This window comes from Colletotrichum lupini, chromosome 1, assembly GCF_023278565.1.
Source record: "Colletotrichum lupini chromosome 1, complete sequence".
NCBI classification, from domain to species: domain Eukaryota; kingdom Fungi; phylum Ascomycota; class Sordariomycetes; order Glomerellales; family Glomerellaceae; genus Colletotrichum; species Colletotrichum lupini.
Window position 1 is genome coordinate 1,737,711 of NC_064672.1, and position 13,534 is coordinate 1,751,244.

General features: G+C 35.0%; 2 protein-coding genes across 2 annotated transcripts; one reads left to right on the forward strand and one right to left on the reverse strand.

The window, feature by feature from the left end:
• Window positions 1–3,537: 3,537 nt before the first annotated feature.
• CLUP02_00488 (uncharacterized protein) lies at window positions 3,538–4,975 on the reverse strand (the record flags this gene model as incomplete). Its single annotated transcript, XM_049279536.1, has 4 exons — window positions 3,538–4,184; window positions 4,243–4,553; window positions 4,610–4,708; window positions 4,806–4,975. 4 exons carry the CDS (start codon window positions 4,973–4,975, stop codon window positions 3,538–3,540), a joined length of 1,227 nt encoding a protein of 408 aa, XP_049135493.1.
• Window positions 4,976–10,343: 5,368 nt separating this feature from the next.
• CLUP02_00489 (uncharacterized protein) lies at window positions 10,344–12,791 on the forward strand (the record flags this gene model as incomplete). The annotated part of the gene is made up of 10 exons (XM_049279537.1): window positions 10,344–10,406; window positions 10,474–10,523; window positions 10,614–10,651; window positions 10,728–11,041; window positions 11,115–11,917; window positions 11,976–12,214; window positions 12,288–12,472; window positions 12,530–12,559; window positions 12,626–12,699; window positions 12,755–12,791. 10 exons carry the CDS (start codon window positions 10,344–10,346, stop codon window positions 12,789–12,791), a joined length of 1,833 nt encoding a protein of 610 aa, XP_049135494.1.
• Window positions 12,792–13,534: the final 743 nt, after the last annotated feature.

Genomic DNA, 13,534 nt, shown 5'->3' on the forward strand with positions numbered 1-13,534 from the left:
TAAGTATTATTATTTAAAGTATTATTATAAATAACTACTCCGACTTAATTACCTAATTCTTAGTTATTTATTACTAATTTTATAGTCTAGGTAATATTAGCCCTATCGTAAGTACTATATTATCGTTGTAAAATAATAAGGTATTATATTTATTACTTAGTATAGTTTAAAAAGTAAGTAAAGACGGTAATAATAGTATTTTGCGTTAGTAAGGTTTATAAATAAATAATAAGTAGACTTTTATTATTAACCTCTAGATCTCTATCCTAATTATATCTTTTTTTTTAATAAAGATCTTACTTAGCTCCTTTTTTGTATTTCTATATAATAATAAGAGTTCGTTAGTAATATTATAATTTAATTAATAGAGGAGGGCCCGGAGGTAAGGATTATAAAAAGTTATAAATAGGCTATTATTATTAATAATATATTTAATTATTAATTCCTTAATTCTTATTACTTAGCCCTTTATAATAGTACTAAAAATAAGTTTCTATCTCTTTAATATAAAGTCGTACTTAGAGGATTTTAATAAATATAACGACTCGCTAAAACTTAGATCTATTACTTAATATTTTAATTTTAAATAAGCCGTTATTAAGCTCGTAGTTACTATTTTAAAGTAGGTAATAATACCTATTTCGTTATAGTAACGATAAAACTAAAAGACTTTACTTTAAATATTTTTATTATAAATCTCTTAAATAAAGACCCCCTCTAAATAGATCTACGACTTTTTTAGCCTTGCGCCCTTTTATAATATTAAATCGTTATTAATAAAAATCCTCTTTTTTTAAATTACTTTTAAAAGGGCGAGGAGGCTATTACGATTATTAAAATTAGTTAATAATACGAGGCTAGTATTAGTTAGGGTTTATAATTATAAAGTAATCTAAAATAGTAACTACGTACTAAAAATCGTACGACTTATTACTAATTAATTAATTACGATATAATAAATCGATTAATATATAATTTAATTAATATTAACGATAATCATAGTAGTTATAAAAAGTTAGAAATAGTAGTACGTAACTTCGTTAGTTTTATTAATATTAAGAAAAGGGGGTACTAGAGGTTTTTTAGATTCTTAAATATAGTAAAATACTAAATTTAGGGCTCTATAATACTTAGGCTTTTTTTTATAGTACTTATTAGTAATTTATTTAGTTAAGTAATATAATACCGAACTTATAATCGTAAATAAGGAGTTGCGGGTTCGAATCCCGCTCTAGGTATTTATATTCTTAATTATAAACTTTTATAAGGTATAGTTAGGAATATCGATTTTTAATTAGCCCGGCCCCGGATTTTCTTTTTTCTAAGCGACCTTATATTTAATTAAATACGTTAAATATAGGGCCTTACGATATTTAATTATTTAACTTACTAAAATTCCTATATTTAACTGTTTGTTTGACTTATTTGTTTGATTAATTTGAATGGGTATAAGCGCTGCTTTTGCCCAAGAGGGGCTCTAGACAATCATGGTCTTGACCCGTCTTCGACGTGCCGAGGTCAAGCTCACCGCAGGTGTCGACACCGGAGCCAAGGTGGTAGGTTGAGCGACTGTGGTCACAGGCACAGAAGTCGCATTCACGGCCTCGACTACAGCTGCTCCACCTTTCATCATCTCCAAGCTTGAATGATAAGTCGACCCACCCCCTTTTGGCCACCCCCCCCTTTTAGCCACCCCATTTCTCCATCCCAGCCACCGTATTAAAACCCTACCCACGATTTTCAAACTACTATAATAATTATAAAAATCGTCTAAATATAATTCTTTTTTATATACTTATTTATCGATATATAATAGTCTTATATACTAAAAATAAAGTTATTTAGGCTTTTAAGGCTATTAAAAGAGGTCTCTTAGTTGATTAGGCCTTAATTAAGTTCGGAGTTTTAAAGTTAACTTTTTATAACCGTAAGAGAGGCTACTAAACGAGGGTAATAGTATTCGCAAACCTTTAGAAACTTCTTTTATAATAAGAAAACTAGCTAGCTTAGTAAGTTCGTATTTAGTATAATTTAAGTATTATACTAACTTATAAATAGCTTATAAAATTCGCTAAGTAAGTTCTAAGATCTTAAGGGGATATAAATCCTTTTAAAAAGAGATAAATAGACGCTTTTTTAAAAAAGAACTTATTAATTGAGGTCTAGAGAAGTCGTATTATTAATTTAAAGTATTTAAATAGGGCTACTATTAATATAATTAAATTATAGTTTAGATTACTTAATATACTAAAGATTAGTAATATTAAATAAGCTAATAAATATAATATAAATAAAACTAATATCTTAGAGGGTAAGGGATTTAATAGCTTAGTTTTAAGTAAAGTAAAGACTATAGTAGTATAAAAAAAAGAGCTTAGTTTGCGTACTTAAGTATTTATAATTAAGTATATTTTTACTAATAGTCGAGCTATTAAATTACTAATTATATATAAGGGAAAGTCGGTATAGTAATAGTAGTTTTTATTTAAACTTAATTCTTATATTAGTTAGGAGTTTATAATAATAAATAATAGCTAAACGACCGATAAGACTACCCTTAAGTAGTTAAAAATAGTATTCTTATTATAAACTAAGACCCCCCCCCTTAGGGGGCTTAGTATACTTAATAAGCCTCGATTATTAGTTTTAAATAGTTATAAGAGTTATATAATAACAGAATTTATATAAGAATACTATAAAAATAACGTTTACTTACTATTCTTATTATTATATACTTTTTATATCCTCTAGCCGTTAGATATAGCTATCTTTAGACTTATTAAGTCTAAGTATAAAAAGGAGCTTAGTAGGGAGGATATAGTAAATAATTTTATTATTATTAAAAAGTAGTACTTCTTAAGCTATTATTAAAAAGCTCGTTTAGCTAGTCTAACGTCGTTAAATATACGAAGTAAGTAAAAAGTAACTAGACTATATCCCCTTAATATAGCTAGACTACTTACTAATTTAATAGTCCTACTTAACTTAGTTATACTAACTAAAAAAACCGTAAATACTAAGTAAGTAACTAGTAATATTAGAAAAGCTATTAACTAGGTATTAGTAACGTCTATTATTAACTAGTTAATACTTAAAAAGGCTAGCGAGCTCTATAATTAATTAAAGTTATTTATAAAGCTTAGTCTAAATTATAATACTTAACGACTATTATTTAGAAAAATAAAAAAAGTATTTAGCGAGTAGGCCTACTATTTAATAATATCTTAGTACTATATTCGAGTTTTAAAAGCTAAAGTTAACTAATTAAGGCTATAAAAAAAGAAGAATATACTAATAAACTTAAATACTAAGTTTATAAATATTTAGGATATATAAAGAGCTTAGGAGGACTCTAGCGACCGTTTAGTTAGTCCTAGTCGACTCGCAAGGGTCGAATTACCTAGGGAGAATAATAACTATATTATTATAGTAATAGAAAATAGTTAATTAATTAAGTATAGTTAGTGGCGATGTTTTAATACCATGTTTTAATAGGGTAGCCAAAAGGGGGGGGTGGCCAAAAGGGGGTGGGTCGACTTAGTCGCTCGTCCCGTTGTCAGGGTCCTGATCAGTAGGGGTGCAGCTAGAATCAGCCGCAACAGATCCGTGCTCACCGCTGATGAACTGGCCATCTTCGTAACCACCACCGCCGGACGCGAGCATGTTCTCGGCAGCATCTTCGTACCAGCCGTTGATGAAGTCGCCGTGGAAGCAGTATCCGTTGCCCGAGGCGCTGCCACACGACAGCTGAAAGGGAGCGTCGCCTCTCCAGCCGTCGGGCACGACAGCTTTGGTGTTGTACCGGGCAGCATAGCGAAGCTGGGGGATCGCCTTCATGCCCTCAGGACACTTGTTGGATTCGTCGCTCCAGTCGTATGCAGCGAGGTTGTCCGGGTTGACGCAGTTGGGAAAGCGAAGCGAGACCTGCAAGTGCTGGTCGCAAGTGCTGGTGGGAAATTTGGCGATATCAGATTCACGCACGTTCGATCCTTCACAGAACCACTCCAATCCGTTGGAAGGGTGATCGGCCTCGGATTGGGTCTGCGCAGACGCGTTGCCGGAGATCATGGCGAAATCCTGGGGGATGGCGATCTCGGCGAAGGCATTGGTGTAATAGGTACTGAAGCGGAAGACAGGCACCTCAGTGAAGGTGTCACCATCGACGTAGTACAGTGTGGGGACCCCTGTCAGTCGGGTCAGATGCAAAGAAGCAAGATCAAGGTTAATTGCTGTCATACGTACAGTAAACAGACAAGTCGTTGGCATTCTGGCCGCTATAGCAGCCTTTCTGCAGGTCAGCCGAGGTGGGGAGAATATTGGTGACCGCGTCGCTGCCGAAGAAGGTGTGCATATGCGAAGTATAGGTGCCTGGAACGACAATTGGATCAACGTTCTTGTTCATGAATGGCTCGTGGTGAAGTTCGGTCCAAGCTGCAGACAGACTGACGCCGGCGAGGAGAGGTAGTATGGAACGCATGTTGATGAAAGAAGGGGAGAGATAGATAAGAAGTTTGTAAGAAATGATTGTCCGATAGCCGATCACGACTAGGAAACTTGATCAACGAATGACTTTGTGGAAGAAAGGAGTGAAACACATAGATGTACAAACAAGAATGGATTGGCAAGTAGACAATACTTCTTGAATGCAGCTCTGATCAGACTCTTATATGGCCTGTAGCCAACGCATGGTGATGCTTTCGAGAATTCTCTGTGTGTCCGAGATACTAAAGTAGACTAGGATTGGAGCCCCATTCGGCGGAGTAGCTACGTATGTATGCGTGCTCCTAAACTCCACGTGTGGATACTCGTCTGATTCCAAGATCAGGACTTCGTCCAGATGTCGGTCGGGACGACCAGGCCAGCCTAGTCTGGTTTCAGATCTAGGAAGCCAAGATTTCTTGCAAGCGGCAGCTGAACCCCATGCGCCCAGCTCGACGTGCCGGAACTTCTGTTCTGTAGACTTTTGTAGTAGCATTGGCACTGGTCCAGCGAGGCTAAATGATTGTGAAAATAGAACCAGTATGTCGATCTAGCAGTCCTATATACGTCGAGAAAGAATGCTCGAATGACATTCTCTCCAGCGAATGCAAGGAAATCTAAGCTTTCTGGGAAGTTGTCAATTTCTTGTGTTTCTGTCACGAGATATGGATGTGGTTAATGCTGCCCACATTGAGTGGGCCCGCTTTTTGTGACAGTTTCTGTCCTTGCGTTGAAATAACGCACCCAGTACCCTGAAGCTAGATGTACGGTAGACTGCAAGAGGCACTCCGCCAAAACCGTTCTTTTTAATAGACCTACGGCCACCGTAAATTTTAGGCATTAATAGCGCGACTTTCTTATATATATAAATAAATATTATAATAAATCCCGTATATTATTATAAGGAATTGCTTATGACCGTAGGTAGTAGTGGTTATATAAGGGCGGTTGTGCTGCTTAGCGAAAGTGGGGTAGCTAGGGGGCATATCCTCCCTACTAATTTCCATTACTAATTAATTTCCCTTTCCTCTTAACTAACCTAATATTCTTTAAGTAAGGTAAGTAATCTGCCTATACCCCTATAGTTACTTATTAGCGATTATATTTCGCCTTATTATACTTTATACCCTTTTTTATTTTACTTTTATTATTATTACCTAATTATACACGCAATTATAAGTATAATATTCGCGATTTACTAATTAGAAATATTAATTAAGTATAATTAGGCAATTTTATGCGCAATTACTAGTATAATTTTTACTAATTAGCAATTATACTTCTTCTTAGGCTAATATACGCGCAATTATAAGTATAATTACGCATATATACCTATTTACAATTTAATTCTTTTTATTTACTTTTTTCTTTAGTATTAACTATTTACGTATATATATTAATAATTTCGTATAGGATACTCCCTTTCCTAACAATCGTATACGCTATATAATACTTATAATAAGTACTTAATATAGCGTTCCGGCCCGTATTAAGGGTATATAGCTCTTAATAATCCCCGTATACTAACTTATGCAATACCCTAACGACCTTACGTCTTATAAAATAACCTCTTACTTCCTTATTAGTACGTATACCTCTATATAATAACTTCCTTATTATACGGATTCTTATATTATTTATAACCTCTTTGTTTTCCCTTTCGAAAACTTTTTACTAAATCTATAACCTTAGTATTATATAAGTTAGTATATACTACCCTATACTATTTAATATTACTATACTAACCTATATAATCTAGCCCTAGCGTTAAATTAAGCTTAACCCTAAGATTACTAAGAATAGCCGTTATATACCCCCGGATATTGCTATAACTTATACTTAGGCTACCGATATTATTTAAATAACTATATATAGCGATACTAAAACTAATACCGAGTCGTGCGCCTATTATAAGGCCGGTAAAAGCATTTTCGCTAATTACGTTACTTTTATAAGTAAGGGCTGTTCTAATTATAACTATATATTTACTATATACGAGTATACGCTCGTTACGCCTCCCGTTATTACTCGTACGTTACCCTATACTACTTTATATCTATTTATAGTTTATTAACGGTTCGTACTAGCTCGTAATATACTTATTAAGGTTATTAAGCGTAGTCGTAACTATAAGGGCCGTAATAAAGTCCGTATTAGCGCTCTACTTAAGTCTCTAAGTACTATCCCCGCTATATACCTCTATATAATAATAAAAGCCCTTAAATAAGTAGCTAAGTAAACTAAAAATAATAAAGAGGGTATATATAATAGCGTATAGGATTATAAAAAGCGTTATTAACTTATATAAACTCTAAGTAAAGAGTAATTAATTTAATATTTTTATACGGCATAGTATAGGAGTTTATATAGGTATATATTAAGATATAGTACAGTTAGGCTTAATACCCGGGTAGTAAGGCCCCTATAGAGTCGTAGGGTACTTATTAGCTATAAGTTAGAGTATATGCGCTTAGTTTAGCCCATAAGAGGCCATAACTAACTATATAAAGGCTCCCCCTAAAGTTTAACGTTTTTAATAAAATTATAGAACTTTTATTTATTATATATTATCGTTATATACTTTTCTATCCTTTTTAGTGTTATAGATCCCCGTAAGCGTCTATATTTCTATATATATATTTATAAGACCTTATAAGTAAAAGGATACCCCTATATATTGCTATAATTATATATAAATATTTACCCCTTATTTAAAATTTATTTCTTAGTTTCTTACTTTATATATTACTACTTTTTTAAAATAGTACGACCGCGTATTAATCTTTTATTATATTAAACGATAATTATTATAAAGTTAGAGAGTAATTAGACCTATAATATAATTATTATATATATCTTTATAGTTTTTAGTACTAGAATTATAAAGCGAACTTTTAAACGTTAACTTATAAAATAGGACTTATAATAAGAAGAGCGTACGGTCTTTTTTAAGGATTTATTAATTCGTATCTAAGAATTATTCTTTTAATAATGCTTAAACAATAAAGATATCCTTTTTTAACTCTAGTCTAAAGGATTTATAATTACGGCTATAGGATTATTAATACTTCGTTAATAAAATTAGCTTTAGTAACGATAAACACTAAAATAGCTCGTAATTATACGATAATAATTAGAAGAGTTCTTTTTTAGTATACTAAAGGTTACTCGCCGTACTAAAGGGTACGGTAGAGAGTATTTTTATATATAGGTTCGCTAATAAGCTTATATTATTAGCCGAGATAAACTATATTTTATATATTATAAAACCTTTTTATAATAAGTTTAAGATTAGTTAAGTAAAATGAGGTACTGTCGTAAAGGGTTTACGACTCCTAGACTAAATTATATTTAGTTTTAAATATATATAATAAGCTTTTACTATTTAGATTTAAGATTTATATTAGTATTAATACTTATTCGCGGTTTATTATATAGTTTTATATAGGGGTTTCTACTTATACGTCCCGGAATATATTTATATAATATCTTACCGTTATTTAATAACGGGGATTTATGCTATTACGAGTTCGTTTAGACCGAGGGAAAGAAACCGTTCTTACGTTTAGTATTTATTACTACTTTTTATAATACCGTTTAATAATAAAAAGTCTAATTATATTCTATAATTACTAAATCTTTAGTAAAAGTATTTATAACGTTAAAATTGAGAGTTAGTAGAATCGTTTTTATTAAAGTAGATTAGCATATTAGCGGGTAAGTAATATATATCTTAGTATATATAAGTATACTTATATTTATAGGAATACTTCTAACTACTTAAGTTCCAAGGGCTATTCTATATAAATATACTCTCTAACCAGATTATACTTCTATTTACGTATATACTACTAATTCGTTCTAATTTTATTAACTTCGTATAAATTTAGAACTCTTATCGAATTCGTTGTTAAAAAGGTCGCCCTTATATTATTTCTAATTAGCTATAGTAACTATATTATTAACTTACGTTACGAACCGTATAAAACTTTATACAGCTAATTAACTAAAACTAAGTTTAATAACTATTAAACGCTATTTAGAATAGTAATAATCTAGACGTATATCTTCCTTAAGCTACCTTATAAGTTTATACTTTAATTATTAAGGGCTCCCTAACTATATTAACTAAAAATACGAAGTTTAGCGAGGTTAATTATTTTTATTTTAAAACGTATTAATATCTTCGTATTTATCTAAAGTAGTATATACGCAATAAGCTCTAACTAGAAGTTACTTTACTTAGTAAACTATAGGGCAGTATTATATAAGTTAAGTAGAGATTAGAAGACTTTAAAATTAATCTTAGAGCATTAAATAGCTTCGTAATTACGAGCGATACTAAGGATAAAAAGGAATTATAAATATAATTATAGTTTACTCTAAACTATTTACTAACGAGAATACTTATTTCTATTTTTATAATATACTAGGTTATTTACTATTATAAACTTTATTTTCTTATTAAACTACTATAATCTCGTCTTTCCTATCGTTTTTATCCTTTTTAACCTTTTTCTTAGCCTTTACCTCCTTTTTAACGATCTTCTTTTTTTACTTAACTAATAATTCCTCCTTAATCTTTATCGTTAGTTTAATATTAATACTTATTAAAAGCCGTGTTTTTAGAACATTTCTATACGTTATTTTGCTTAAAGTTTTAGTTATAATTAGCTTTATATAACCTTTTCCCTTTTTTATTAACTAAGGTTTAATAACTAGCGACTTAATTCTAGTTTAAAAAATAATAAAAAGTTAGTAATTATCTTTTTCGTATAAGATCGTAGTTTTAAAAAGGAATCTCTTTAAACTTATAGCTTCGTACGCTACTTTACGGTACTTTAAAATATTATAAGGATTTTTTATATTAATTAGAAATACTATCTACTCTATTAAAAGAATTTACTAGTTTATTATAAAATATAAAATAATAAATCGTATTATATCTTAATATAAAATAAATATTAAAAAGCGATTAAACTAAACTTTCTTAATAAACTTCTTAATAACTTAGACGTTAATATAAGTCGTTACTTAGAAACCGTTAAGTTCGTTTTTAAAAAAGGATATATTATATAATATAATAAAAATATTAATTATTAATAATTACTTTAGCTCCTTTTTTATTTACTAAATACTTCGTTCCCGCTCCTTTAAGCTTATAAGAAGAGATTTTATTAATATCGAGGCTTATACGTTTATACGTTCTTATTATATAAAAAGGGCAGAGCCTATATAAGTATTATTATTAATTAGTCGTTTTAGAATAGCTTTATAAGGAGGTATTATAAGGTCGATTAGTTCGGTAACGTCTTATATAGAGATTAGAAGTTATTATAAATCTATATTATAATATTTATAAGCGAGCTATTAGTTTAATAACTTAAGTAAAAAGTGATTTTTACTTATAAGAGGGCAAAAAGTAATAGTTACTTTTATAATAAAGTTATAAAGAGAAGAAAAACTTTTACGTTAGGGTATAATATTGCGCGATTTTATATACTATTATACGGTTTAATATATTACGAAATTAAAGTATTTCTTAAGCTATAAATCTCTATAACCCCTATTTATAAGTTATTATACTAGTCTAGACCCTATCCTGGGTAGTGGGGTGACCGTAAAATACGATTTCTGCTTTGACATATGAAAAAAGTGTTTTGGCGGAGTGCCTCTTGTAGTCTGCCGTACAGATGCCTCCAGCTTGCTGTCCCGAACATATGTCGTAGAACCACTGCTGAGACTGCCTGTTCTGCAGTGGAATTATAGTTAATCACTTCGGCTTGGTCTCCAAGTCACGCATTGGAGGCGGATGTACTTTTGTACTGGCAAGGGATGTGATTACGCAAAACAAGCACGAGACAATGATTGCCGTTCTGGACCCAAATCTGCCACTATCTATTGGGGACCGCGGTATGATAGGTGTGGTGACGTGCTAGGCGCTAAACCGCATTGATAATATCCGAGTATCCGAGGTATTTTCACATTCCACAGTTTGAAGTACTCGAAGACTCGCTTTCTCGCGGCACGAAATGGAGACTAGTGTCAGGTAATGCTGTCCGATAGATAAAGATATATCCGTGGGAACTACTCTATTCTCGTAATATCCGAAGACAACGCTCTACGCAACGCAGAAACCAATATCCTGTTCCGTACCTTCAGAATGAATTTGGTGAGATGTATTCTCTGAGACCAAATACACTCCAAATAACAAGCTGCCTCACCTAAGATCTGCTGCCCATCATCAGCTGCCTTTCCTCATCCCCCTTCTTCCTCAATTGTTAACGGGCTAGCCATCAGAAATCTGACGATGCGACGCTTTCTGCGCTCATCAACGCGCTCCGTTGCGCAGTGGTTGAGAGCACACCCAACGGAGCTAGCTCCTGCGGGAGACCTTTGTCGCCCCATACCAATCTTCTCTTCGTCTACCGGGGCATTCACTGGAATTTTGATCGGAACTATAGGATCTGCCCTGTGGTTTGCAGAAGGCACAGAAGGGCCTCGAAGCGATTTCCACGCACTGCAGACTAGAAGCTATGCCAGTCCAGCATCTACAAGGAAAGTATGTTTCGACTTCTACAACACCTCATTAACGTGACTTATTGCATTTTGAGAGACTAAGGATGTACCATTAGGGAATCGCACAAATTCGCCAAGAACTCGGAGACGCTTCGGTGAGCACGGACGAAGACGATATAGAAGAGCACGGATATTCAGAGTGGTCGACATCCAACTCATCCGTCAGGCCGAAAGCTGTCATACGTCCAACGAGTACGCAGGATGTGGCCCGTATAGTCAAGATTTGTTCCCGCTACAGAATCCCAATGGTACCATACGGCGCGGGTTCCAGTGTAGAGGGCAATTTTTCCTCCACACACCCCGGGGTCTGCATTGACTTATCCCTTATGGACAAGATTGTGGAGTTTCACCCAGACGACTTGGATGTGACTGTGCAGACTGGCGTAAACTGGACTCAACTTAACGAAAGCAACGAACTTAAGGCAAGTGGGTTGTTCTTGCCTCTCGATCCTAGCCCAACGGCACAGATTGGTGGCATGATTGCAACGAACTGTAGTGGAACCAATGCCATGAGATATGGCACGATGAAGGACTATGTTCTAAGTTTGACTATTGTACTAGCGGACGGCTCTATCATTAAGACCAGGCGTCGGCCGCGCAAGACTTCAGCTGGTTACAACCTGAACGGCCTATTTACCGGATCTGAAGGCACACTTGGAATTATCACGGAGGCAACCCTAAAACTAGCGGTTGTACCATCTGACTACAGTGTGGCAACCGCTACATTTTTAACCGTAAATGATGCTGCGGACGCGGCGTCCAAGATGATTCGCAAAGGCATCAACCTCGCCGCTTGCGAACTGATGGATGATGAACAGATGAAAGTCATAAACAAGAGCGGTGGGGTGGGAGGAAAGATGTGGGAAGAGTTACCGACTCTGTTTCTTAAGTTCGTGGTTCTTCACACCCAATCACAGTTATTTCAAACTGACGAAGCACACTAGGTTTTCAGGTTCGCAACAAAACATCGAGGACAGTGTTCGGTTGGCAAAGAGCATCAGTAGTTCTTCCAAGTGCCAGACATTTCTCTCTGCGAAGAAGAAAGAAGACATGGACTCTTTGTGGTCCGCTCGCAAACAAGCTCTTTGGGCTTGCCTTGCTGCCCGCCCGGAGGGTACGGAAATCTGGTCCACCGATGTAGCAGTTCCAATCTCACGTATGGCACAAATGATAGGTAGCGTACCGAATTCGCCTGTCTCAATTTTCGCATGCAAAGCTGACGCGTATAGAAGAGGAATCCAAAAACGATGCAATGCAGATGGGCCTCTTCTCCAGCGTACTTGGTCACGTTGGTGACGGCAACTTCCATCAGATGATCATGTATGATCCGAAGAGACCATCGGACGTAGCGAACGTAAAGGGCTTCATAAATGGAATGATGCACAAAGCTTTAGAGATGGAAGGAACTGTGTCGGTAAGACGTCGGACAATTGTTGTGCCTGAAATTCGTTCAGCTCTGATACGCAAACAGGGCGAACATGGCATCGGCATTGGGAAGAAGGTACGTCGGCGCGCACTCATGGAATGCCAACGACACATGATGAAGTGATACTAAAAGCCGCCGTAGCATTGCTTACTTGAAGAATTGGGCTCTGATACAATTGGGGTAATGAAGGCTATCAAAGATCGCTTGGATCCTCAGTGAGTTACGCAAAGTATGAGTTGTTGCAACGCCTTTGCTGACATGAAAATCTAGCTGGCTCATGAATCCTGGGAAGATATTTGATGAATAAAGTTGGAAGTTGGCTCCTCTGAAACCACGTGTGACATACTTAGACTTCATAGACCGCAATGAGAGGTCGTTCCTTTGAGAGTGTTTCGGTCGCTGGGGTGAGTCATCTGGCTGTGACGAATAGCCAGCGTTGAAATAGTCCCATGAATCGTATTCCATCGTTCTAGCTTTCTCTGGGTAGGAATGTTTGAGGATGAGTGCTGGTTTGAAGGCTTTTTCAAGGCCATTGGGACGCATCTTTCCAACCAGCATCACACGCGAATGTTATATTCTTCTTCTCAAGCTTCGTCAGTGGTGATGCATTCTTCGCGATGTCCTTGACGGACCTTCGATAGGAGTTTGCTAATACGAGAATGCTTTGAACATCCTTGACGTATACTGGTGTCGCCCAACTGAGTACTGCTGGATCCTTTCCAGACTACATCCTGCGTCCATTGATTCCCACGATCCGGCCGAGATACTTGACCTTCTGAATGTGGAATTCGCATTTTGCGACAGTAGGCGCCGTGCCCCTTTGGTCGATCCAGTACTTTCCGTATGTGTCTTTCGTGCTCTCTCAAAAGTCGCTGCAGATCAGAATGTGGTCTAGATGCCCAGACCGTACAGAGAAGATCGAGATGCTCTCTCCGAGGGTCGTTAACATAGGTAGTGGTGGAACGTTATAGACCAGCACTTTCAAGGTCAGTGGGTGGGTCCACAACCGAGGGGTACATCTCTACCTACCAATCCACTAGTTCACTGAGT